The sequence below is a fragment of the Epinephelus lanceolatus genome, chromosome 17 (assembly GCF_041903045.1).
Source record: "Epinephelus lanceolatus isolate andai-2023 chromosome 17, ASM4190304v1, whole genome shotgun sequence".
Taxonomy (NCBI): Eukaryota; Metazoa; Chordata; class Actinopteri; order Perciformes; family Serranidae; genus Epinephelus; species Epinephelus lanceolatus.
In genome coordinates, this window is record NC_135750.1 from 23,951,794 (window position 1) to 23,979,748 (window position 27,955).

Consider the following 27,955-nt stretch of genomic DNA (forward strand, 5'->3'; position numbering starts at 1 on the left):
TGAACATACATGGCAATAGAAACAAGCCTCAGAGGAAGTCAACAACTTACAATGCACTGTTTCTAAGTCAGGCAGTGAAATTCGTTGATGCCAAACAGAGGATCTAGCAACCATGCAAAGATATGAAGGTAAAGTCAATATAGGCATTATAAGTTTAAGCACCCACATTGCCCCAAGAATCTAAATTGTGCTGCATAAGCTAATGTGAAAGCAAAAAGCCCGTAAGTATTGAAAACATGGATCTCACCTCCTCGTCTTCAGTTCTCTTCAGTGTTTCACTGGCAAACTTGACATATTGCGTCATGAGAGTCACAAGTGCAGTGTAGCGGGTTCGGAGATCCATAAACTGTGCAGGACAAAGAAAAACAATCGTTATTGCGACGTACTCTACATACACCACAAATGTCCTGCTCTACCAGAATTAAACTGTAGTTGTACCTCTTGCTGAATGGCATCAGAGGAGCTCTGCATCCTCCGTTTCTTGAGAGGGGATTTGTGTTGGGAGTCGACCATCGCTCTGAAGGTCATCAGCTGAAGTTCATAATCCTGAAAAAGTGATTTATGTGTAAGTTTACAACACAGTTCCTTGGTCTTTGCCCAACAAAGCTTAAGAGGAAATGCCATTGACTGCTGATTAAATGTAAAATGAAACCAGGAGGACATTTAAGATACGCTAGCGTTACCTTAATGGCAGATGAGTACTGCTCCGAGTGCTTCTGACACTCATCAATTCTGTTCTGTTTTTGATCAATTTCCGCAACAAGGACCTGAAAAACAGATATTTTAAATATATATTCAGACATCTATATGTATACTTTGTTTATCTTATTGTGAGGAAGTTCATTCTTGTCATACCTTCTGTTTGTTTAACAGCTCAGCCAGCGCCTTGCTATCTTCAGGTTTGTTTTCTTGGGCCTTTAGCTGCTCTGCTTCCATGTCTCTAACCCATTCATCAAGACTACTGTAGGAGTCTCTGTAGTGTTTCAGAGATTTGCTGATACCATCAAGCTCCCGAAGCCTGAAATTGAACAGTTAACATTCATAAGTACAATTATGCTTATAATACTTGCACACTTTACTTGTAAATTACTTCTTCTGATGCAAAAATGTAGTGTTAAAGTAATAAGCGCTAACCTGCTGTCAATCTGGGAATGAATGTTCTGCCATCTCTCGCTCAGCTGATCAGCTTTCTCCTTGTGCCAGTCCAGGTCAAAGTCACGCTCGTTATGTGCCTTAAACATGCGGTCGCTGATGACGCGTGCTTTCTGCAGCTCATCCTCCATGTCATGGAACACCTCCTGCTTCTCGTCAATCTCTGACCGCCATTGCTACAATCAGAAAGGGAAATGAGTACTCAAAATGAACAAAAAACCCTGCCAATGTTGGTGAAATGTTGAATCCAACAGCGTATTACCTTCAGTGTTGAAATGACAGCCTCGATGGACTTGATGTCAGAGTTCATAGCGTCCTCCTCATAGAGTTTGGATTCGTAGGCCTTAACTAGCGCCTCTGCATTCTGGCTGTGCCTCACCACCAGGCTCACTGTTTTCAGTCTGCCACACAAAAGGAACACGCCTTCAGTCCAGGTACTTTTAAAGCAAATATCTATCTATTAAAAATATTAAAATGCCACTATAATTACTTCAAGACATGATGACTTACTTGTCCATATAGATCGAAGACATGGAGTACACTTGGCTCATGTTCTGGACGAGGACGGTGAGTTCTGAGGAAAGTGTCGGCACAGAAGGAGAACCTGCAGCCTGTCTGAGGAACAGCTCGCACTTCTCCTTCATGACGTCAAGGTCCTCCTTTAGCTTATTCAGTTCCGCCGTCTTCTTCTACAAAGTGGCATGGAGAAATCAGGATAAAAAAAAACACACCAGTAAATTCCTATATAAAAGGATTTTAGCTGCCCAGACGTGTACCTCGTGTTCTGTGATGCGCTGCAGACTCTGCTCCAGGTCGTCTCTCTCCAGCGGTGTGCGGAGTTGTCTGATGAGGTGTTCTTCATGGGCTTCTAGGTGCATTCGGAAGTTGCGTATTTCTGAGATGTAATGATTGTACACCGACTCCTCGTGTTCCTCTGTTTACCAGATTAAAAAAAAGTACAAATAATCACATAAAATTTACAGAAATTTAATTGTTCTCTTTTTTTGTAAAAAGAAATAAAATAAAATAAAAACAATATAAAAGTTTGCTTGTATTGATGGTCAGAACTACACGATAAAACAAAGGGAACATTAAACCTACAGACAGTGTCGCACACATTAACTGATAGCGCTCAAGTGCACCTCTAGGTGGCATCATCATCACAGTATAACCCCAAGTAGGACCTATTGCAATGCAGCTAAATCAAAGGCACTGTGCACACTGCTAAAATGAAGACATACACGAAATGAATGTTTAAATAAGATGAACTTATTTTAGAAAAGGGTAGGCAGCATAAATAAATGACCTCATACAGATGTATATTTGTCTGCTATGCAACATCGTAACAAGTAAGTATTCTGGATTCTTTTTCTCCGGATATTCCACCCTATTTCAAAACCATAACTGCACATCAGCAACATCCAAGTGATTTACATTCACAGCAAAGCCGACCGTCTCTTTAAAAACTCTACTTAATTTGTAAAACAACAACAACATAATTCCAAAAGGCATTAACTTAAGGCTTAAAAGGCTTAAAGAGCCATGTGTTTCCCTCGTGTGTTGTGCTCTATGTATACTAGCAGCTCTGTGTTGGGAGGGACAAGAAGGGGGGATCTGAGTCTTGCCTCTTTCTGCAGATCTGAGCAGTTCCTGGTAGTACTCCTTGCAGCCTGTCACGTCTCTCTCTAGCTGGGCGCAGTCCGCCACTGTGAATATCTCTGACTCCTCGCTGTCTTCCAGGAACTCGTCGAAGTGGGACTGCAGGTTGCTCAAGACCTGCTGATGCTCACCTGGTAGCATGGTCTTAATCTGGAGAAATAACAGTGGGATTAAACGAACATGATGATCAAAACTGAGCAGGATTAACTAAAATGATCATCAGTTGGTGGTGAAAAAGTAATTCAGACATACTGAGGCCACATTCCAGTTGCGGATGGCTCGTATGTCAGCCATTAGGTAATGCCAGGACACCACGCTCTTCATGTTGATGTGGGAGTGATGCCAGAGAGCCAGGACATTCTGGTATAACTGCTCGATTCTGCAGGAAAAGACAGACATAAATAATTCATCCCGTCAAAGTCAGGTCATTTGAAGTCAAGAGGAAACTTTACTTTAAAGCTTCAGCTGGTAACTTTTATAAAAAATAACTGAAACTCTTACTGTATCCTGACAGTAATATATAAGACAGAAAAATCATGTTCTTCTGGCTCCTCCAACGTGCCTGAACGAAAACAACCAATCAGAGCCAAGGAGTCTCTGACGCATGTCAATCACTGCTCGTGCACACGCTGTGCTGCCAACAACAACTTACATGGCGAAGACAAATAAACAGAAGAGGACCTGAGTGAGAATATGTGTGGGGAAGTGGGGCTGAGCAGTGCGCGCACAAGCATTGGCATTAAAGACACCTCCTGGTTGTGATTGGTTGTTTTCGTTCATGCGCTGTGGATTCTTCCAGGTGCCAGTAGGAGCCTAGGAAGAACCTGAATAACATCCTTTTTTCATAGATTACCTGTCTCATGTATTATTGTCAGTATACAAGGACAGTTTCAGCAAACACGACAGTCATGTTTTTAAATTTTACCTACTGAACCTTTAAAGGACACAAAATGAATCCTAGCATCTCACCTTGCAACCATATCAACAGCCTCTTTGTTGGGTGGAGGCACAGTGAAACAGACAGAGGGCACCATGGCCTCGTTCCCTGCTGGGTTGATGACCTTCCACTTGGCCCGGTGAGAGTTACTGGCCAGTACGCACTCATCATCTTTATAAATGGTAATCTGGGAGAGGAGTGAAAAAGACACAGCATAACATGACGCTTTGAAATGAGATTAAATGAGGTGTAACATGGCATACGGCACCTATACATACCTCTATCTGACGATAATCACAGATGGCTTTGACGGGGATGGAGGATCTCACTGGGCTTTCAGGATTCCTGGGCCTGAGCTGCACAATGTTCTTGGCTCTGCCCACTAGACCTGCTACAGTGCTGCGGTACTGAAGGAGCTGCTCTTTCTCATCCTGGGGGACACACCATACAAAAATAAATATACAAATATTTGCAGCCACCTCCATATGAACACACACACTACATATCTTCCTCTCAGTTTACCATGGACTCCTGGATGAGGTCCTCCAGTCTGTGTAGGCTGCTCGATCGATCACAGCTGTATTTTCTTTGAATGGCATCTTGCAGGCTCTTAAGGTAGTCCATGGACTCTTTGGCATCACGGAAAAACTGCACAGGGGGGAAGTGAACCAGAAATAATTAGATGTGACAAACAAATTCACTTTGCTGCACTGACAGAAAACAGGCAGCAACTCACCTCAAAATAAACAGCATTCTCTTTGAGATGCTGTTCCACACATGAGCAGAGCTGTAAAATCCAGCTCCACTGCGTCTGCATGGCGGCCTTGTACGCCTGGAAGACACACAACTCATGAATAAGAAACACAATAGCCAGGTATAATTACCTGGAAAATTACAAGATTACAGGACTTCAACATCTTTAATTATGGGAGTTGTATGCAGGGTGGAGACGCTGCTGTCATGCTGACCGCAGAGCATAAAACACAGGGCTTACTTCAATAGTGAGCCTGGCTGGGTGGTTCTTAAGCATAAGCCGCTCTGCCTTGTCCTGCACAGACTTGATCACTTCCTCCTTTTCATCCAGCTCCCTCATCAGGTCCTGTATAGAGACATTAGGCTGAGTATCTCTGGCATCCAGCCGTGGCAAAAACCCAGTCACTCCATCCTCTCACAGAATCTTATATCCTGTCTCAGAGTATGAAGTTAATCACTCAGGCCACAATAAACAAATCCCTTCAAGGAGATTATTGTTCTGTTCAATGAATGCAGCTGTAACGCAGCCAAACCTATACACCCAAAAGAAATGTCTGAACAAGCCCTTATTATTCTGTCTGCATGAAAGATTTTACAGATAGAGTTACAGTTAATTAAAAGGACTAAACATACAGCATGGTAGTCTCTTTTCTTGGAGATGTTGCTGTTACGATCGCTCCAGTCAAAGGCAACTTCCTCCTCCTCCTTCTCATTTAGCCAGATGAGCTCCTGAGTTGCCTGCGACACCAGTTCATGCAGGCTTTCCAGGTGGCTCTGTCGCTCTCTTGAACAGCTCTGAGGGAACAGGCATTCATGAAAGTGCATCAATAATTTATAGCATTTATGGCAGCACAGATTTTAGAGCTCAACAGATCACTTACCAATAGCCTTTCATACTGCTTCTCTAGTTTGGTCAGTTTGTCTGAATACGTTAGTTTCAGTGGGAGGGTCATCTGAATCTGAGGAGGGAAAAACAATTTTAGTTCTCATATTTTCTCTGCAGAAACTAAGCAACCTATTTTTTATCTTTATGCAAACTACTGATATTTGACATTTGTTACTTTACAATTGTATTTCGACAATGCTGTGGTTAGCATGTGGTTATGTTTAGGCACAAAAACAACTTGATTACGGTTAATAAAGATCATGTTTTTGCTGCAAAAAACAATTTTGGTGCCATAATCACGGCTGAAAATGCTGCTATGTGATGCTAAATAAACACCCGCTTTTGTTGTTTGTTTGTCTCGGACAGTGGTCTGCTGCTTAGCGGCTGTCTCGCCTAAGTATCATACCAGCCACCATCCCCTCCTCCTCCTGACGACATAGTCAGCTCTTAACACATGTAATCAGAACTGTCACTTGATATGATACTTATGAAACCAAAAAATGTAACATATCAGTGGTTTGCAGAAATCCACAATGCCAGCATTTTTTATCTGGCAACTGGGCTGAACTCATAGTTGTGGCAGGAAACTGCAGCACCATTTCAGACTAACGATAGAGTATGTAGGGTTGTTAATGTTTCCACTTAGATTATGAGAAAGACAGAGAGAACTTCCAAAGCCTGCTTACCTCACTCAGCTTGGCATCTTTAAGACTCATTTGAAATTCTTCAATGGCTCTGTGTACACTTTTGTGGTTCTCTAAATGCATTTCCACACTTGGCAAATCTGATCCCCACTCTGAACGATCCAGCTGCACCTTTAATATGGGAAAATAATAATAAAATAATCAGCGTCTTATTTTAAGTGTGTACAAATAAAGCTATAGTGCATTATAAACACACTGATAGTGACTATTTACCTGCATCTCGTCCACCCAGTTCAAGAGGTCCTGGACAAATTTCATGTTGACCTCCTCTTCCGTCATGTTGGAGTCTGCCAGGGAGGATTTCAGTAATGGCTTGCGGATCTGCATGTGTTTCAAATGCCTGAGGCTGCCTGGGTCCATGCCACCACCGCTCCCCATGTAGCTCTGGACTGAAGCAGGCTGCAGGCCGGGGGTCAAGGCAGGGGTCAAGGACGGGGTGAGGCACGGTGTAAGGCTAGAGGTGAATGTGGACCCAGGGGTAACTAACCCCCCCGGGGTGAGTGCAGGAGTAAGGGCTGGTGTCAGGCTCGTGTTGATGTTCTGGGAGAAGCCGGAGTTCAGGCTCTGCGTGATGCCTGAGATCATCATTTTGGTTTGTTCTGTCGTCAGGGTGCGACCTTTGCTGTACACAGAGGAACACTCTGCTCGCATCGCCAGGAGGTCATCTCGGAGTTTTGACACCCTGTATTCAAAAAGTAAAAAACTTTATGAGATGTCTTTAATGTACGAGAGGATTCAGTGTGTTATCTTTGCTAGAGGATATACTTTGTACCTCTGGACCAATTGATCTGCAAAAGGGAATTTCCCATCCAGAAGAATCTGGATGTCCACCACTTGTTGTCTGAGGATGTTCTCACACTCCAGAAGGTAGCCGGCAATCTCAGCTTCATGTAGGAACTGGATGCCAGACTCAAGACGTTTTGCATCCTTAGCAGAGGGGAAAAAAAGACTCAAAACTCAAGACAAAGAATGTACACTCAGTGCTGTTTCATCACAGGACTCCTTAAAAACTTAGTATTTCACCCGGGGGCTTTGCTTTGTGTTATGTCGCCTACTATTAACTGTAACTTTATTGTATGCAGCATTTAAAATCTGGAGATAAAAATCCACTCAAATGGAGGGGTCTCTGTATTCTGATATAAATGTAGTATCTTGGATCAACAGATGCTCAAACAGGCTTACAAGAGAGACTTGTCAGTTTCCATGCAAACAGGAAAATATAAAAAATTACAGGAAAACATGACCAGTATATTCTACATGCCTTCATACTTGACATGCTTAAAATAAACTGATCTCATATTGTATGCGTGTATTAGTCAGTCTAGTTTGCCCAATTTTCCAAGCTTTAGAAACAAAACTAGCTCATTCTTTGCCACTCAGTCCAACTTCTGATTTCTATTAAACTAAAATAATTCAGGATTTTTGTTCTGCATTCTTACAAAGGATCATTTAAATTATCATATGAAGTATGAACGTGCACTTAGAGCAGAGGTTGAGACAGTCACAGAGCTCGCTGAAGGGTGCACTGCTGCATCCTGCAAAGTCATGCCAATCCGAGCCAAATACCAAGTTTTTAAGGAGTCCCACTTCATGACAACTTGCATTAAGTCAAATATGGATTGTACAAAACTTACAGACTGCAGGGCAATTCTTGCCAGTGCAATCTTGTCCTCTCCATTGACACAATCCCGCTGGACCCTGTTGGCAATCTGCTGCAACGTCTCGAGCCTGCAAAAACAGAAAGATTCAGTTGTTACTTTACAGTTGTTATCCCTTTGATAAAAACAAAATCATCTTCACAATTCACACTGTAACCTCACCTGGATCCATAGGCTATGTTGTTATTGAGAAAGACTGAGCTGTTAATTTGTAACGGCTCAGTGTGAGCTGTATCGTTGGAGCCGAAGCTGGTGAAGCTGCTGTTGCTAACAGACGAGAACCCGCCTAAATAGGCCATCTTACTTCACGTGGCAAACCACCACTGCTGCTGCTATTCCAAACCCCTCAAACAACCACCGCTACATTTCTCATCCTGATCATGAGAGGATTCCAGCCTCGACCCAGCCTTGATAGTTTGACTGCGAGCATTCGCAGACCTAACTGATGGAGCGGCTTTCAACTTGCTCATATTTATAGCAGCGCAGCCAGGTGCGGAGCGTGTAAAGTGACTCCCACCCTGAAATAATGTGCTGTCCTTAGGGGATAAAAATTAAACAGCAGGTTGAGACAGTACGCCTTTGTACCAACTGAGACTGTATAAAGCGCTGCCAAACTGCTGGGATTGCTGTTTCGGCCACCACACCCTACATTAATGCTGTAAATATGTTGTGTTCATAGACCACGACAGCAGGAATGAGGGGGGAAACTTGTCTAAACTACTGTCAACAGAGACGTCTTTGGATGTGGCATCTAGTTTCCATAGAAATAAGATCTACACTGCAAATAAACACTGATGAACAGAGCACCAGATAGAGCCCAAAAACGTGACAGAGCTTGCCATAACAAAACAGAAACTCTTTTTGTTTTTAGCATTTGCAAGTTTCTGCCTTTCTAAAGTAACTAGACACTTGATTAGTCATGATTTTATTCCTGAACTGAAAGCACCTATTTTTCTCACTGTTTTATTACACAAGATGAATTTGTTCTCTCTTTATTTTGTCACCTGATCATCCAAGTGGGGCAAAACTCAACCTTATCATATGCAAACCGAGCACTTTGGCTGCAATAAATCTAATCAAGAAATATTATGTACAGCAGCTCATAAATATGTTGATAGAAATCACATCATAGCGTGCAGCGGTTAAGTGAGGGGATTTCTTCTTTGATAAGGAAAACTAAACACTGACCCTCAGTGTTAGGTTGTAGCAGCAGAGACATTAGTACGCTTGCAATGTGATGCTGAAGCACTCAGCCTGCACCAGCCTCAGAAAATGTTATGCTGACTCATGTAGCATATTAGCTTCGAAAAGCAGCTCATGATCACAATATTTTATGGTTCATTTGCTGCTGCTGTGGATGAATACACTGGGAAAATTTGCATCTATCCATCTATCTGTTTCTTGCTTTTAATCCTTATATTTAGCCTCAAACAGTCACACATTTCATCCTATCAAAATACAAGCTAAGTGTCTACATGTGTCAGTTAACTATTGACTTTTGGCTGACAAATAACCTATAATATTAGGTTATTAAGGCCATAAAGATTAGACCTTTAAATCCCATTATGTGGAGCGAGGCAAGACATACTCTCACTGCCCTCACATACCTTTCCACCTCTGGCCTCAGGCTCTTTTCTCTCTCCAGCATGGCAACAATCAATTTACCCCATTCCTTCTCCACGTCGTTAGGATGATGACCCGGGGGTAACTGAATACGCCCAAACTCGATCCACATCTGTCAGATAAGCCACAAACACAGATTTGTTAACACTACACTACCAACGCTGTGATGTGTGAATCAAAGCAATATGATCTTCTGTTTTTGGATTTGCATACCTCGAGCATTTTATAGAGATCATTGATTTTTGTCTTCTCGTTCTCTTTGAGCGGGATTTCATGTTCTTTAAACTGCAGATACTGTGTATAAAGTGCCTGTAAAGGGAAGCAGAGATCATAATAAAAATGTTTTAATCTTATACAAAGCATGAGAGCAGATATTAACCAGGATCTTTAAACATTTGTCAGTCCCCTTGTCTTTAAAACAACTGCATAAAAGTGCCTGCACTGTTAGAAGCTATCAAGTTCTTGCAGTAAATGGATGCTGCGCCTCTCTCATATCCATCAATATCACTTTAAGTCTCAGTTACAGCAGATAGAGGCTGCATGTGATCTATCTGAAGGAGACACTTATCCTCCCTGACGCTACATGCAGATTGTAAGCACTCCCTAAAATGAGGCAGCTGATGTTCAGCTTATGCAAACTAAAGCTAATAATGATAAATCTTTAATACCTTGAGTTCCACAGGGTTGTTGGGGAATGATCTATCTGACATTATGGCCACGTTGTGTTTGATCCACTGGCTGAGGTATTTGATCATGTTCTGGTACTCCACCCATTTGATATCCACATCCTGTTCAGAGAAAAAGGATCATCAGCACATGATGCACCTCTCAGCACTTTCACTCAGACTGGGGTGGAGTTACTGGTGGACCAATGCCATCAACTTACATTAGGACTGATTCCTTCAACACCATCTGGTACTTTGGGGAAGGCATCGTACAGTGTTGAGACGTATGTGATGACTGATTTTTCATCAGGGGACTGAACGTCTACGTCTGATAGGAAAAGTAAAAACCACAAGGTCACAAACATAGCAACGTGGCAGTGAGCTGTGCTCAAAGGAATTATTCCTCAAGCCAAAAATATCTCAGCTTCACTCAACATGATTTCAAAATGTTTTCAGAATTAAGCCAAACATAACAGTGTGTATGGATCTCACCTTCCGGGTCCAGCAGTCTGGCCACCCCCAGCTGTTCAGCTACACAGAACGCGTGCTCTAAATTGGACCGGTTGGCCTGTGCCGACACACGGCTCATGTCAACCAGGTCTGGTCTGCAATGGAGAGAAAGAGTTAAGTAAGTAAGGCCTGAAAAACAAGGCATACCAACTAAAGGGAAAAATCAGGATATAGAGGAAGAAGAAGAAGATATATTTATTAATCCCGAGGGGAAATTCAATTTTTTCACTCTGCTGTCATACACACACAGGCCCGAAATACACACACATGCACAAACAGGACCTATCATGCATTAAATGGAGAGATGTCAGAGTGAGTGGGCTGCCAATGGACAGGCACCCTGATCAGTTGGGGGTTCAGTGCCTTGGGCCAAGGGCACCTCGGCACAGTGTTTTTCTTTTCTGCAAAAACCCTGCAGTTCCTTTAGTGTTAAAGTACCTGTATTTATGAATGATGGCGTTAAATAGCCTCCCGTCCCTCCATGATGTTGTGAAGTTGTCACATCGTACACCTACGTAGCCCTCTGTCATCTGCCTGGACCAGAACAGTAGCCTCTCCTTGGCTGTCATGTCCTCAGACTCCCCTATCACATGGACCTCCGAGATCTGTCACAAAGAGAAGTACAGGATTTTAAATACAAGATGCACTGATGTAAAATGTGAGCTGGGTTCAGAGTAGGGCTGGGCAATATATCAATATCACATTGATATTTTAATAGATATCATCTTAGATTTTGGATATCATAAGTGCTGTCTTTTCCTGGTTTTAGGAGTAGTAGTTGCAGTTTATTTCAGTAATTTTCCAACTTATACCAAATATACACAAGGAAAAAAAAAAACATTAATAATATTAATAAGAATAATAAATCATTATTTTTGAAGCTGTGACAAACCAAAGCATGTTAAGCTGACAGAAAAGGTGTAGCTTTTTGCGCCTACCCTTTTTACATTAAGAGTTTTGTAATGTTCTCTTTAGATTTATAAAATAAAATGAAAATAAAAGAAACAAGTAAAACACAATATGTTCTATACATCCTAAAGTCCCACACAAATATTCATATACACACACTGGCATTCATAACTCTGTTTTGTATTTGTTACTCATCTTATCTTTAATATTTTCTAAATCTTTGAAGTGTTTCCTTTTCAAAACTATTCCACAAATGAACTCCTGACTGTTACACATCTTTGTTTTGCATTTGTTCTAATATTTGTCTTTATAAACATATAAGTTCCTCTTAGTTCATACAGACTCAATTTTGAACAACTTCTGGATACAGTCTGGAAGCATCTTATTTTTTATTTTTTACATTATTTGTGCATTTTTTAAGTCCACCAAATCTCTAAACTTGAGAGCATGTGAGTTTATGAATAATCTGTTGGTTGGTTCATAGTGACCAGCTGTGTCTAGGATCTTTACATTTCTCTTTTGTAGCATAAAAATTGGATTCGTGATTGTTTTGTATATCTTTTCCCAAAACCTCCACACAGCAGGTACTTTATGGATCGATAAAATAATGATACAATATATGGAATGACTGAGATTGTCTTTTGTTTTGTGCAATTTGGATTTCTTTCTTTTTATTTTTCATTTAACCCATATTTAACCAGGTAAGGCAGAGTCAGGCAGAGAGAGCAATTTACATAGTTTCAGAGGAGAGAAGAGGAGCAGAGCACATAAAGGCTTTCTTCCCCGGCACAGTCCGTGCACCAGGAACAGACAACACTAATTGTCATACGACTGTATGGAGGGAGTTTGCTCAGTATGGCTTTATAAATTAATAAATACTGAGCCTACGAAGGGTTAAAGATGTTCAACCAGCCCTGGAATAAAGCGTACAGTGATGAGTGAGAGATTTACAGTTTGTGACAAATCTCAGTGCACTCTGATATGCAGGATCTAACATGTGCAAACAATGTGCAGATGCATTCATGTACAACAGATCACCGTAATCCAGAACCAGCAAAAATGTCGCAGCAACCAGACTTTTTCTGTCCTCAAAGGAGAAACAGGACTTGTTTCTGAAATAAAAACTTGAGCCTCAGCTGTGGCAGCCTCAGTGTAATACAAGACACGTTGACAGTTTTGACTTTATGTGATTTATATGTAGTTTCCAGGATAATTTATGGTCTATTACAACTCCCGAAAATCTATTTTCATACACTCCTTCTATTTCAACATTGTCTATCACAATTTGTGCTTGTGCTTATTCATTTTTCGACATCCAAATATTATGAATTTGGTTTTATTTAAATTTAACAACTTTTTAATATCAAACCAACATTTTAATGTTTTCACTTCTGTGTCCACTGTCTCCAGAAAAAGGCTTCATTGCAGTAAAGTGATGTACTTTTCTGAACTTACCAGACTGTTCTAGCTGTGGGTTTTTCATTTACCCACCTATTTATTATCTCCACATTACTGATGATTATTCATCAAGAATCTCGTGTCAGTATTTTGTGAAAGCACCAATAGTCAACCCCACAGTCAACCCCCTTCATGTCCCAACAAAGACTGGACATTTTGAGCTCCACAAAAATATAATCTATTGTGCAGAGTGAATAAAAAAGATGTAATGTATATATGGCATCTATTTGGAAAGATTCAAGTGTGCATTAAGTGTAAATTGGGTAACAGTTTCCTTGAACACATGGAAAATGTCAGCAGGTCAGAAGTGTGAGATAGAGTTGTGTAACAGATGACTTAATTGTTTAACGATGTGTTATAGATTAAGACGACCTCAAACAAACAGTGCCACTTCAGAGGTTGAGCTCCACAGCACTGTTGGCGCACTGGGTTCAAAGCACATTTATGACTGTGCAAGAGTTTCTATCTTACATAGCATTCAATATTGCTGATCAAAGCCTTTGTTTTCCTGTGACACACATCCCAAACAACTAAAATTATGGCGACACCACATGTCAGAAATACTGTAATTCCGGTAACTTTTAAAAGGTTTGCGTCTTTTTACCATATCACAAAGAATTTTACGTCACAACATGAGTCGAACAAAACCAAGAAGCACAATAGCAGAGTGGATTTTACAAGATGAACTTCAGTCAATCAATGAATCAACCAATGAATCAATAAACTAATCAATCAATCTTTTCCAGAGAGGAAAGCCAGCCAGCTCGGTGACATCAGTCTGTCAGCCCAGACAAGATTAATGGAGACACAAATCATATCATCCTGAAGAAAAAAATCCCCACAGACCAGCTCATACAGACTGTACAACTTCCAAAGGCTGACACATGTCTATAGTCCAGTTAAGAGAAAGTATGACAGGGGCCGGCTGCACAAAACACCTTAAGTTAAGATTTTCCTAGTTAAGGTTGCCTCAAAATAAAATTGGTCGCACAAAGCACCCTAAAGTCTTCTCCCTAACGTTTATTTAATATGTTCACTTAAGTATTTATGGTTTCATCCTTGTCTTGGTCTAATACTGAAGGAATCTCAGGACCGTTACACAAAAGACCTTAGCAACCAAAGTTAAAAAAAAACAAACCTAGGTACCTCTAACTCTATCTTACTACAACATGAGCAGGTTTATGGTGATAAAAGAAAAAAACTAACACACCAAATGGATACGCTTTTGATTTTACATCATAGATTTGACTGAATTCATTTTCATTGCAATTTCTTCCTACAGTTGTTTTCTATTTCTGGTAACTGGGGATCAAATTCACTTTGTATTATGAGCTGTCTATGATTGTATTCCTCCAGAAGTATCGTCTTTTCCTCCTCTTGTGAGATGATAACAGGCATCACAAGCGTGAGTCCAAGCAAACAAACAATCTCCATTTTTACCGCTGTAAAATCTTTTTTCAAGGCAGTAAATGAGTTAACGTTTTTCCTTTACTAAGAAAACCTTTTAAGGGATTCTGTGCAACTGTGTAAGCAGCACAGCTAAGTATAAATTAAGCCTTAAATGTCATACTTAATGAGCAAACTTAAGGTGTTTTGTGCAACCTGTCCCAGGAGTTTAAGAGGCCACCGATTTAATCATTTTAGTCTGTCCAGCTGGAACTCTATACAATGACTTTAACTGCCTTAGCCTCAGCCTTCCAAAGAACACACTTAATATAAACATCAAAAAGCTGAATTTTACCACACTTTGACATGATTGTTGCATCTCTTTCTACTAGACAGACTGAGGTTTCCAGAACACACCACAATGAAAAAAGATATAACAGATCACACCTCCGCAGAGGCCAAACGCCCTATCTTGCAATTTGTGTATCCACAATGTGATTCAGATCCACTCCAAAATCTAATGGGTTCTTCCTTTGCCTATCATACATCCGTCTACCAAGGTTCATGAAAATGGGCCCATAGTCTTTCCATAATCCTGCTGACAGACAATCAAACAACCATAACCTCGGAGGTGGGGGTAATACAACTGAGAGTCTTTATGGACCCACAGGCGTGAAAAGATGCTGCTGTGCTTTCTTTGTTTCAGCAAAATTAGTTTGGTGTCGGTAACTGTCCCCAGATATTTGTAATTATCTACCAGGGTGATTTCAACGTGCTGTACTACAGTTAATGTTGAACAAGGGAGATATTTCCTGAAATCAACAATAACATCTTTTGTTCTGTCGGCATAAAAATGAAGGAATGACACCACGATACAAACTCATTAACTGTTCCTGCTGCTGAGGAAGACCGACAATCACTGTATCATCAGGGGATTCTTTCACACAAACTCTGGCAGCCATAGGTGAACAAAATATAAAGAAAGGGGGACAAACAGCAGCCGTCTGTGGGTTGGAGGATTTTAAATATATAATAAAAGAGCACCATTTACTGTCACACATTTCAGCCTCCTATAGACCCACAGTAATCACTATAATATCAAACAAAACCAAGTGTTGTAACAAGATCACTGATGTTTTTCATCCACAAACCAAAGCCCCACCGGCGCCTACATTAAGCTACTATTCTTTCTGAACACCTGTGAACTGTTGATTGGGCGCTAACAAAAAAATTATGTCAACATAATGTTCCTGTCTCTACATACATGACAAGCAGCGTAAATATTTGCACACAGGCTTCAGATAAATAATGCAAAATTATGCAGGCAAAGTACACAATCTTCTGCACATGGAGATGCCTGTAGTGTGTATACATTCTACAGAGTGTGATGTTTGAGTTACTGTACGTCCAAGAATGAAGTGAACACAGACAGAAGGACAGCAGTGATGACATAATGCTGACTGGGTGTAAAATTATGTGAAGAGGAAATTAGACAAACAAGTGAACTGGCATTGCTCTAAAGAACTTAAGAATATTTTCATCGTAGTGCTACACTTCCATGATTTGAACACCAGCCCTGCAATGTTCCAGTCACAGTACACCCCTACTCAAACCCCTAATTAATCTATCATGAATCACACCAATAACAGCTACAAATAGCACGCTCTTGGTTTACCTCCTGTTCGTTGGAAATACATTTGGCAGGGGCAGGAAGATCTTCTGCGTAACCAGAGCAGGTGTGGGCCCTCCGTGTCCTCCTCCTGTGTGCCTGAGTGCCCCATATAATCTTGGCAAACGTTTCCTCACTCCCAGGTCTGTCATTACCCCTCAGAGTCCGCAGTGTGTGCTCCACTGCTCCAAAGCTGACGGCCCTCCTTAACTGGCGCTGCAGCAGCTTCTTCACAAGGAGACCATCCTTTGCTGAGACGCCTCTGGAAGTTGTGCTTATACAGTGAAGCTTTTCTTCTACACTGGACCTGCTTCTGTCATCATCCGTTTGCTCTATGGAAAACCTCCCCGGCCTGTAAGGTAACCTCCTGGTTGTCTGATTACAGGGATCTCTGAGGATTATAATTGGTACCTCTCCAACGTAGACACCTTTGCTGATGCTGCCCTGCCTGGAAAGATGTGTCTCCACCTCTGGTGGTTTATCCAGCTCTGCTTGGGACTCCTCTGCCTTCCCATCTTGGCCACCTTGAGGCTGTGCACTACTGCAGATGGCCTCAGTTGTAACAGCCTCACTTCCAGGACTCTTGAGAGATCCAGCAGGCTGAAAGTCCCCTGATTTCCTCTTCTTCCTCTGAAAATAGCGGCGACCCTTGCGCTCTTTAGCTTCAAGGCTCAGTGGAGCTTTCTTAGGGTCAACATAGCATTCCTCTTTAGGGCCTCGAACACATCCACAGATGTTTCCCATGGCTGACAGTCATACAGTCTGTTACCCATTGACAGTGCTGAATTCCCGACAGCAAGCTCCTTTTCAGGCAAAGTATCCAGTGAGCTCCGCTTGATCTGAAGAGCCACTATCCCACTGACAGAAAGCCATTTTCACGCTGTGCGAGTAGCACACAATAAACAGTGACAGACGAGCCGGCAGCCAGACGGAGAGCTCACTCCACTCACAGCAGAGTTGACTTTTTCCCTGCGTTGACTCACAGCTGAGAAATGGTCAGCCTCTCTCCCTCCCTCTTTTGCCTGCGTGCTCTCTGGCGAGTCTCTCCTCTGACACTGGAATCCTTTCTGACCTTTGAAACGTTTACCGGCTTCGCTAATCCAGCACAAACACCATAAATGCACACACAGACATGGCCCGTGTGCTTATAGTCCTCAGCTGAGCAAGAATGGGAGACTTGTGGACGGACCTGTTTTGTGCAGGTTACACACACAACATGACCACGCCAGAGATGCCTCTTAGGTTTCCTAATATTTGTGTCTGTAATCAGAGGTGGAAGGGAGGTTTCAACTGTAAGCAGATGACAGCTGATGGCCACCTATTATGCTGTGAGAAATTTTGGCTCAGCAAGTTTGGCTGCGCGAACCAGACAGAGTCCCAGGCTTTGAAAAACAGGACAGCGTAGGTCAACAAGAGCGGCAGAAGCACGGGCAAATCCGTGCTGGACAACAAAGTGCTTTCACTTTGTCTATTAATCAAGCTACGTACAATGCTGGAGCCAGAGGTGGGGCATGAGTCCAATGGTTTAAACAAACACTATTATCTAGACAGATCACCAACACCGCAGTTCACAACAGGGCAAATGCTCTGACCAGGAAGTGATTCACCACATAAAACCACATGTCCACTGTAGAGGAATCTATCGATACTTTTATGACATGGCAAAAAAAGACATAAGTGTGTGAAAGAGTAAATATGCTGTCACCACACAGCTCCACTAAAAATAACACTGAGCCAACGCCAGCTTACAATATCTGTACACCACTGAAGTTTCCCTGAAGGTCAAAGTCACCTGACAGCCAACACAGTTCAACCTACAGCGTATCATTACTCACTCTGCTACTTAGCACCTACCTATCAATTACTGGTATTACAGCAGCATTAGATTATGATGCCTTATTTAACATGATTTATATAGCCTTACTTGGTACAGGATTTTAATGTTTTTTCCAAGTGTGAAACAGATAAATCAAAACAATATGTTTGTGTGCAAAGCAGTGGCCATCACAGAGACAGTGACACTAAATCAGGGCAAAACAAACAAGCAAGACAAACGAGTAGAGAAACCCCTGACCACAGTGCATTGCCATGGTGGTGCATTGTCACCAGCTGGACTAAAATAAACATTAGTGTTTTCAACAGCATGTTCTGGGTGAAATACAGCATGGTGCGATGAAATCAGCTTCTTATCTGTACAGATATGATCAAACAATAGATGGTGACTGAAACACCTTAAAGGGCAACTTTTGTGTTTTTCAACCTGGACCCTGTTTTCCTATCATTTTTGCCCAAGTGATTAATAGGAACCACAATTTTTGGTTCAGGATTAAGCATGGGAACTGCAGCTGGCTGCACAGAAACGGGCTGCAATGTAAACACTTGGGGCAATTGTGCATCGTCGATTTATGTCCACTAAAAGTGTTTGTTTTTGCCACTGACAGGCTCAGATTGTTAATGTAAGTGTCTGACAGTATCAAAGAAAGCATCCCTACAGAGACAGACCTTTAGTTAAAGAGTGAGATTTATTTATTTATTTAGAAATAGGGACAATGCATATTAATGAACAAATACATGAGTATATGTAAATATGCCAGATTGTAGCCCACGGCTAATTTCCATCAACTATCCCTATAGGCAGGTTGATGTAAAAAACGTAGTGAACAGCAGCAACAAAAGACAGAGTTAAAATTCATAGCGACCACATAGACACAATACAGAAGACACAAGATGTGCACAATATACATACTGAAAATACATCAAGTGTAGCCCATGACAACCCCAGAAGTGACCAGATCTTTTTTGTTTAACTAGAAACAGCCCAAAATCGCTTTTGCCAAATTCTATTTAAATAAACAGTAATTATAGTGTGTACAGAGGCAGCATATATTTACATCTAACCGGGTGAATGAAGGGTTTATTTCATCCAAAGCAGAGTTGATTGTTGGAGCAGTGGAAAGACAAACCAAGAAGGATTTTGTGAGTTTTATTTTATTTTTGTTGACTTTGAATGAAGTGTGTTTTACAATTATACAACTACTGTTTATTTAAATGGAGTCTGGTGAGTTTGGTGTGATTTTGGGGCTGTTTCTCCTTAAACAAAAAGGATCTTTCTCTTTATCAAGGTCTGTCTCTGTAGGGATAATTTCTATAACGTTGACACAAATTTAGGATAATAATCTGAGCCTGTCAGTCGCAAAAACAAGCACTTTTATTGGACATAAATTGACTGTGCACAATTGCCCTGAGTGATTACATTTTAGCCTGTTTCGTCTCTCTCAACACTGAACCAATTTCAAAAATTCTTGTTCCCATTCATCACTTAGACAGAAAAACAAGCAAAAATAGGGTGAGGATTGAAAAACACCAAAGTTATCCTTTAACAAAACTTCAACAGCTACAGTATAAGCAAGCAAATTGAGGTCAGTCATTACAAAAAACACGCCCTGTCAGTTCTCTCTAATACATAAAAAATTAGCCAGCAGCAATAATAAAAGCCCATAAAATATGTCCTTAAATCAACTCTGTCCTTTAAACAGGAACAGATCCTGAATACTTTAAGCAGTCATATCAAAGCATGTATGATAAAAACATTCCATACATGTCAATCTGCTGTCAGTTGTGCTTAAATAAAAAAGCCAAAGGTGTATACTGTGACTGAAGGGCAACATTTTCTCCTGCCCTGCCATCCCTCTGAATCAAGAAGAAACAGGCCCATTGCCCTGCTCAAGGGCTTGCGTGAGACTGACAACGGCAGGTGTTGGCACCATCACCAACGCTACCTGTCAGCGAGTCCAGGCAAAATTATTTTAACTACTTTATTCACCATCATTTCACAGAAGGCATTAGTCAGACAGATGCATTCTTGTTCCAGTATCAAATCCTAACTCAGTTTCATCTCAATCAAAGCACCAAACATGAAAGACTACTGCAACACTCCCGTCCCTGACCAACCACTGAGTCACGTGAGTCACATGTGTCAAAGATATTAATAATCCAATGTGAAACAGTCAGACAGAAGGGAGGAGAGAGTGTGGGTGAGAAGTAGTTCAAGTATGAAGTTTCCGCATGCTGTTTGATTTTGGATAGAAACTTGGGTCGATAGATTCTGTTGGCATGCACATGCAGACTAACCCACTTGACATGATTTGTGTCATTCCAGCAATAAAATGAAAAACATTCCTGGAAAGAATATTTTGAGAACATTCAGGGGGGAATAAAAACTTAGCCCAGAGCACAAAAAATGTTGAAAACAATCCCAACCCTCCAAACTGCAAAGCTTGATCTGTGCACAAACACTCAGAAGTAGATGCTACAGATCTTAAAGCCTCTATAAAACCCTGTAGATTCTAGGAAACACAACATTTTGTGGATCGCACTGACATAAAAAACCTACTTTCAAGCCATTTCCTGCTGTATTCAAACATTAGCTGCGTTCCAAACTATATATTTTTTCTTTTTGCTTTAAGCATGTATCGCACCTGCCCTTACAAAGTACGTACTGTTGCATGCAGTATGCACAATACTAGGACACTTTGTCACAATACTGCACCTTGAACTTTGACCCTCTTGCAAAAATCAGTCACAGTCTGCAGCTCCAAATTTGAATAAAAAGAAAAAGTATGCGATTTGGAACGCAACACCAGACTCATCAGACCTGCGTGCAAGGACATTTTCCATTTCTCAATACATCTTGTGAGTACCAGCTACTACAAGCTACCTGATGTTACCTTGTCAAATTACAACTCGAGACGAAACAAACGTGAATTAAAGAAACCCCGGCAACCACAACATTCAACACAATACATGCTGCACAGCTCTGACACCTGTGTGAACTCATTTTAAAAGCATTAATCTGAACGCATTTGACACGCTATTATGTAACTCAATCCCAAAACATGGCAGCATCTCTGTCGCACTGAAATATCTTTTAACTCCGCACAGACAAAGGCAATGGTTGAAAATCTGCTGCATTCAAATATCTAACAGATCAACACTGAGTAGGATGTAAAAAAAACCAGTTTCAAATCATCAGCTCTTATTGGCATGAGCTCATCACATACCATATAATACACAGAAATGAAAGTAAGCAATCATGCAGTATCTGGGTGATAAATCATCTTGATATTGTGGCTAATAAAAGGAAACCATGAGATGACAACACTAACCTGAAAGTGCAGAATTATGGTCCAGATCAATCCCAGGGTAAGTTTTGGGTTGCCGTCTGTGATGTCGTCATTCCTGATATTTACAAGTTTGACCTGATGACAGGAAACACATCATTAAAATATTGCATATTTACAATATCTCTAATTGTCCAAACTTTTAATTAAAACCTTTATATTTATTCAGATCAAGCACAAAATATGAGTGTGACTGTGTCTATTGACTCATATGCCTGTCATTTAACAAGCACCACAAGGTGGCACAATTGTCATGATATTATTTCAGGGAACACTGTCACTATGATCACATGGGGCTGAGGTGACAGAGAGAAAAATGCTTGCTACTAATTAAATGCTGTAAACCTGCTAAAACTGTTGAATCTGCCACATATCAGTGAAAAATGATGTGAATTTAATAAATTCACACACACAAGCAAACAGGAACCAGAAAGCAGAGTTGAACCACATTGTTGTTTTAATGGAGCTGTTCATTCATCGCTCCGGTGTCGGCCTGATTATCTGTAATAGCCGTAATCAATAAGCTGCAGGGGGGAGATTTAAGGAAGTTTACGCAGTTGGATCGCTGTACGTTTAATGACTACAGAGGATCCATGGATGTGTCTGGTATGTACTGCAGCTAAAACAAAAGAACAACTCATTTGTGACCATCTATGATTCCTTTGTCTCAAGTCTTACGTCACATCTGGCTACGGCTCAGCCAGGCTGTGTTCTTCATCACATCCTGAGCAGTGGGGGAGGGGAGGGCAATCAAAGCACTCTCCCAAAACCCCACTGATGGGATTTGTAGTCAGCGCTCCCTATATGCTGCCATTACTGTTTGTGGGAAGTGAATTGGTTCATCAAGAAAGATGGAAAATGCCTGGAGTCCAACAGTGTGTGATGTTGGGGGCTGTGTCTAGGTAATCACCGCTGAATGGAGCCGTCCCACACAATGTGGCACTTTGTGTCTGAGCCCAGACATTCAGACACAGTGTGCCACTTGCATTCCCATTTCAATTACATTTGTCCCTTCGCTTGCATTTGTCTGCCTTTCTGGTTGCGAGTGAACAAATGTCTCATAATATGATGCAGCTCCCAAGATAGACAGTAGCTGCACACACGAGCTGATGCATTTACATGAGCCATTCAGCTGCTATTCTGTATCAAGGTGTGAAAATACCTAATTATTATGTGGACTTTAGATGCTGCTATAAATCCATGAGAGGACAGGAAAGGCAGAAACATAAAATTGTTTTTGCTATTGCATCACTGTATGATGGATGGGACTCTGACTGAAGGCTGACACCCAGCGTCTCAAACAGGCAGTCTAAACTTCGAAAGGTTTGGCAAGTATTCAAAATGAATTAAGAACGTAGTTTTTAGAGCTAATGATGGAAGTAGCTAAAGGATTGAGCTTTCTTCTCATCTCTGTTGAGAGTTGCACATATGCAGAACCAGAATCAGGAGCTCGTGGTGAAAACGGTTATGGTAAAGACACATTTTCCACATTTGCCTATCCCAGCTGACACTGGGCGAGAGGCGGGGTACACCCTGGACAGGATGCCAGACTATCACAGGGCTGACACATAGAGACAGACAACCATTCACACTCACATTCACACCTACGGCCAATTTAGAGCCACCAATTACCCTGCAAGTCTTTGGACTGTGGGAGGAAGCTGGAGTACCCAGAGAAAACCCACACTGACATAGTGAGAACATACAAGGGCTCCTGCATCCTTGGCTCCAACCCCCCCACCTCGGGTTCAAACCAGAAACCCTCTTGCTGTGAGGTGACAATGCTAACCGGCCACATAACCACTAACAGACTGAGCAATATTTATAGGGGGCAAGCAAAAAATGACTTTGGGTGAGTGGATTTCTGACCCTCTTGCCTGACGGGGCAATTGAAAAAAGGCAAAAACACACACATTCACATTGAACCCTGCTTATAACAATGTTGGTTCAAATTTATTCCAATCAAAAGTGTGACTGAACAATAGCTTGAGAGTGTGTTTAGATTGATCCTTACCTGCCGCCTCTTTAAATAATCCAGTGCTATTTGTACATTCTGGAGTCTGTGGAAGCGCATCCTCCCTCTCTCCCGAGGCTGTGGACATAAAGAGGGAAGAAGGGACATGTATGGTAATCCAGTTCTTCTCAATACCAGTGGACAAATAAATTAAAAAAAAAAAAAAAAAGATTAGTAACATGGTGGACACTGGACATGCTTCCAGGTTCTTACCCGCTGATCTGGTGAGACACACACAAAAACTCTACCCACAAGTAGTGCGAGTGACCATTTCTGCAGGCCCACTCAAAATCTGTGCATATACAGAACATTTTCCACCATTTGCATCCCTAGAACTGTGCTCTTACAGTGTAATAACAAACCAAGTCACCCTGCTGGTTAGCACACGCTAACAGCTAAAGTATACATAAAACATTTTAATACTGTGCTGGAGAAATTAAATGTCAAATATTAAAAATGATGCTGCATTGTTCGAGTACGTATCCAATCTCATGTGGCAAATGCACATGGACAGTCAGGGACCACAGCATGAGGTAATGAAATGGAAAATGCATTAAAGCCAGGATGCAGCGGCAGCAGCAGAAGACTTGTGCTGCATTCAGCCATATCTCTAAGTTTATAATAGCTGAGACAACTATTGCTCATCTCAATAACAAAGCAACAATATTTAATGAAGAATATTTAATGAACCCATCTCCCACAGCCTTCATACAGTGAATCTCATACTCTTATGGAGCCCTGTTGAGGCGTCAAAGCAGCAGATGAAAAATGTCCTGATGCTCACGAAGGTTTGGAGCACTTTGATTTTATGGCTCAATGATGGGCAAAGCTAGTGAGATGGATATAAAGACCCAAGCTTTATGGGCAATATCCTTAATGTCTTTGGAAGGTTAAAGTGCCAAATTTGCTGTTGATGCATGTTCAAAAGAAAATTTGAGCATGAGGATGCCTGGGTCTTTAGATCATGTGCACATCCCTCTGCATCATCGGTATCATCCACTCATGTAAAAAAGGATTCTGATTTTATTTCCTGATCAAAAGAAGCAGCATTATGGAACATACTGTTGCATAGAAATCACAGATGTATCTAAATCAGGAAAAGGAGAAACTCTACAGCCATATAGAAGAACTACAATATCTGCTACAGCAATTATGTAAGACTACAAAAAGACAAATCATACAGTGGGATTGTTTCTACACTCCTGTTAACTGGCCACAGCACAGCTCTGAATTAGTTTGTTAAAAGGGGGCGGAGGGGCAAGCCACACGTACCCCCTTATCATCATCCACCGTGTCCTCATGCTGCTCAACTGCACATGCTTCTGTCCCACTCACCAACCGCAATGTCTTCAGAAAATCACGCTCCCTCGGCTTATCACCGAAAAGGCAACACATGGGGGGGAGAAAGGAAGACATGGACACACACGGGCGGCCAAATCAAAAGGAAGTTAGACAATGGACAGAAACCAATGAAAGAGAGGAGAACAGAAGAAGGGGGGAAAGTAGAAGGGGAAACAGGATGTAAACAGAAAACAGATAGATCCTTAAGAGGATGAAAGTTAGTCACACTGAAGAAGGGAGTATCTGCTGGGGCTCCTTGCACAGGAATACATGCAGTTTAAATACAGTAAGGGACGTCACAGCATGATATCATCAAAGGAATACTTCACCCCCCAAATCACCATTTGTGTATCAATTACTCATCCAATGTTACACTGAATACATGAAGAAAACATTTTCTTACATGCCTCTGGTGAATGAAGAATCAAAAACTAAGAAGTCTTGATGAATTGAAGTCATAGGGGTCCACATTTAACAACATAAGGACTATATGAAAATGTCCGTTTACAAACTCTCACACAACTTCTACAGTATAAGCCAAGTCTCATTTATCCAGTCATATGCTCAGCACTGCTGCAACAGACAACCTTTTCTGACAGGGAAGTAAACTAAAAGTGAAATTTATCTATGCTCCAGTCAGAGCCAGACTCCATTGACAAAAACAGTAATTTTACCTTGCTGAGCTCAATAGCTCCTGATCGACCACTGCCTTGATCAGTTAGTTTGTTTGTGTTATTGTGTGACTTATGTGAATTTCAGCTTACCCTTTAAAACACTAAAGTCACACATTAATACATACAAACTAACAATTGGGACAGTGGTAGACCAGCAGCTCCCGTGTTCAGAAAGGTAAAATTGCTGTTTTTGTCAATGGAATCTGGCTCTGAAGAGAGGAGTTTCACTTTCTATAAAGTTTCGTGTCAGAAAAGGTTGTTTGTTTTGAAAGTAACAAGCATATAACTGCATAAATGAGACTTGGATTATACCGCATGAGTTGTGTTAGAGTTTGATGATGTTAATCGTAGCCCCCATGACTGAAATTCATCAAGAATTTTTTGTTTTTGGATTCTTCGTTCACAGGAGGCGTGCATGAAAAACAAAGTTTTCTCCAAGAATTCAACGAAACACAAGTAACTTGATACGCAGATGGTCATTTGGATGGTGAAGTTTTCCTTTAAGGAACTCAGGACTGCACAAAGACAGTATCAACATACTTCAATATAAGATGAAAGAATGACATGTTAACAGAGAAATGAAATAATACTGCACATAGCCTGCTGATAACATGCAGCACCTCAGTAGCTCCTGTCTTAGGCCAGCTACATACTCTGTGCACCTATGTGCTCTATATGTGAGTAATTATACTCACATATAGAGTGAACTTTACCAGATTTTATTTCATTTTCAATTTCAGTTTTACTTCTAAAGCCCATTATCACAAATCACAATTTGCCTCAGAGGGCTTTACAGCATACGACATCCCTCTGTTCTTGGACCTTCACAGTGGATAAGGAAAATCTCCCCAAAAAACCCTTTAACAGGAAAAAATGGTAGAAATTTAAGCCTGCTTATACATTTATAAACGTCATGACAGTTCCCTCTGTTTGGTTAACATAAAGTGTGATTTGGACATTGTTTACTGAATTATAATACTACAGAAAAACTCAATTTAAATGTGGTAGTTTTGCATTACAGGTTGCAAAGAATTTTGTCCCTGAAGAAACTATTGTTTCTGTATTTCATTACTATATTAAAATTGTCTTTCGATTTAGTTTCTCTTCACATGTTGCACAATTTCTACAATCCTTGTTTTAACTGCTTGGTTGAATGGCAGCTTGAAAGTAACCTGTTGGGCACCTGGATTAACCTTCATAATTGTGAAAGGTTTTGGTTTCTTAGCATCTTAAAAATTTAAAAAACAATCAGCTTCTAGTTTTGACAGAGCCACTGTAACAGCGATCACTCCAGCTGTGTTTTAATCACCATTACAGCACAGCTTCCTGCACTCAAAAGACAAACTGCTCATGACTGTAATATTACTCCATCACATTGCAGTTTTTTAAAAACAATACAACATTTTCATGCTGGCTATGTGTCATGTGCAGTAATGTCTGTCCTCTAAGGTTAAATATTCATGAAAGGGCAGCCTCAATAAGACGTGACGTGAATTTCATATACAGAGGCAATGTTTGTCTCCTGAGGGTCATAGAGTTCAGGACACAGCTGTGACCAGCTGGGGACAGACAGGCATTTACATACAGAAGTTTTAAATAACTGCTTATGTAATTGGTGTATAAATATGTTCTCCAGTGGGAGCACACACAGAGACTCTGTAGCAATGTGATGTTCAATTTCTTGCACAGCTAATACATTGGTGCTGTTTTTTTCTTACCTACTGTATTCTGAATGGGACATATTATACTAGCAGTTCATGTTTCTTATTCTAATATGCAGCTTTCTGATGTCATACTCTTATTGCCAAGCTTTAATGTTCTGGTTAGCTCTTGTTTGAGGATCCAAATAAAGAACGAAAGAAGCCTTTGGCCGTTAGTGCATTACAAAAAAGCTAGTTAGCAAGTTAAACTTTGTTAATTATAATTATCAGCTGCCAAGAACTCACCAGAAACTCCAGTGGGCAACGAAAGAGCTTGTTATCCTTCTTGCTAGCTTTTTGCTAATATGCTTACATTTTACTGACTTAAAGACAACAACCTTTTGTGGATAATCAGAGTATTTAATATCGCACTCGAACATGTTGCTACTTGAGCACCACTACTGCTGTAGCTCAAAGCGCCCCACCCCTCAGCCTACCCCCTGATCTAACAGCACAGCATGACTAATCACAGTGATGAAGACATCAGTCAGTATCAGAGCTCCCTGAATGGATGAGGAAAAAGACACAAAAAAGACAAGGTATTTTGATGTGTTCGAAACCTGCACACAGTACACAAAAAATGTGACTTTACTGAGTGGGATTTGGTGGATGTAAAATCGCAGCAGATCTGATTACAGACCATCAAATCCCAGGATTCCCTCTCATCAGCAGGTATGTAAGAGAAAAGGAGAAGTACCAAGTGTATCACTCAAAGGTGTGACAGGTTGCTCTATGGGAGGATGAACAGATTGAAAATCTAAATGTTTTGTGATTTTGTAAGACTGCCCTCAATGGCAATGACGCTAAGAGCTCAACAGGATCAAACAACATGCCCATATGTGCCAAAACATCATCAGTGTTCCACAACTTTGTTGTTTTAGGAGCTTATCTCTTAAAGAAACACTGACAATGACAGTTAAGACAACAAAAAAACGTTCACTCACCAGTGTGTCTCCAGACAAAACCTCCAGCAGTGAGATCAGGTTATGTCCATCTCGTAAGTCTTCATACAGGTCATTTATATGCTTTCGTACCTGCAGACGTGAGGAAGAGAGCAGAATGTGAGCAAACTGTAAA

The 27,955-nt window shown here is 41.1% G+C and overlaps 1 protein-coding gene across 27 annotated transcripts in view; it reads right to left on the reverse strand.

Annotated features, from left to right (window-relative positions):
- The window catches only part of dst (dystonin), a 140,151-nt gene that overhangs the window by 71,577 nt on the left and 40,619 nt on the right, over nucleotides 1–27,955 (reverse strand). For 18 of the 27 annotated variants that reach the window (XM_078160581.1, XM_078160561.1, XM_078160578.1 and 15 more), the window contains 31 exons: nucleotides 27,823–27,912; nucleotides 24,436–24,534; nucleotides 23,164–23,241; nucleotides 21,135–21,227; nucleotides 10,986–11,152; nucleotides 10,530–10,642; nucleotides 10,259–10,365; nucleotides 10,041–10,160; nucleotides 9,586–9,681; nucleotides 9,357–9,484; nucleotides 7,726–7,819; nucleotides 6,864–7,018; nucleotides 6,305–6,773; nucleotides 6,074–6,202; nucleotides 5,383–5,460; nucleotides 5,135–5,296; nucleotides 4,743–4,847; nucleotides 4,485–4,580; nucleotides 4,271–4,396; nucleotides 4,027–4,179; nucleotides 3,781–3,935; nucleotides 3,064–3,190; nucleotides 2,778–2,961; nucleotides 1,929–2,086; nucleotides 1,663–1,841; nucleotides 1,415–1,553; nucleotides 1,135–1,328; nucleotides 856–1,018; nucleotides 684–767; nucleotides 439–546; nucleotides 248–346 (listed from right to left, as the gene is read on the reverse strand). In XM_078160581.1, coding sequence (XP_078016707.1) covers nucleotides 248–346; nucleotides 439–546; nucleotides 684–767; nucleotides 856–1,018; nucleotides 1,135–1,328; nucleotides 1,415–1,553; nucleotides 1,663–1,841; nucleotides 1,929–2,086; nucleotides 2,778–2,961; nucleotides 3,064–3,190; nucleotides 3,781–3,935; nucleotides 4,027–4,179; nucleotides 4,271–4,396; nucleotides 4,485–4,580; nucleotides 4,743–4,847; nucleotides 5,135–5,296; nucleotides 5,383–5,460; nucleotides 6,074–6,202; nucleotides 6,305–6,773; nucleotides 6,864–7,018; nucleotides 7,726–7,819; nucleotides 9,357–9,484; nucleotides 9,586–9,681; nucleotides 10,041–10,160; nucleotides 10,259–10,365; nucleotides 10,530–10,642; nucleotides 10,986–11,152; nucleotides 21,135–21,227; nucleotides 23,164–23,241; nucleotides 24,436–24,534; nucleotides 27,823–27,912 — 4,248 coding nt within the window. Of the gene's footprint in view, nucleotides 1–247; nucleotides 347–438; nucleotides 547–683; nucleotides 768–855; nucleotides 1,019–1,134; nucleotides 1,329–1,414; nucleotides 1,554–1,662; nucleotides 1,842–1,928; nucleotides 2,087–2,777; nucleotides 2,962–3,063; nucleotides 3,191–3,780; nucleotides 3,936–4,026; nucleotides 4,180–4,270; nucleotides 4,397–4,484; nucleotides 4,581–4,742; nucleotides 4,848–5,134; nucleotides 5,297–5,382; nucleotides 5,461–6,073; nucleotides 6,203–6,304; nucleotides 6,774–6,863; nucleotides 7,019–7,725; nucleotides 7,820–7,911; nucleotides 8,178–9,356; nucleotides 9,485–9,585; nucleotides 9,682–10,040; nucleotides 10,161–10,258; nucleotides 10,366–10,529; nucleotides 10,643–10,985; nucleotides 11,153–15,975; nucleotides 16,844–21,134; nucleotides 21,228–23,163; nucleotides 23,242–24,435; nucleotides 24,535–27,822; nucleotides 27,913–27,955 lie in introns of those variants that run through there. The other 9 variants (XM_078160562.1, XM_078160575.1, XM_078160579.1 and 6 more) reach the window with 3 other exon arrangements.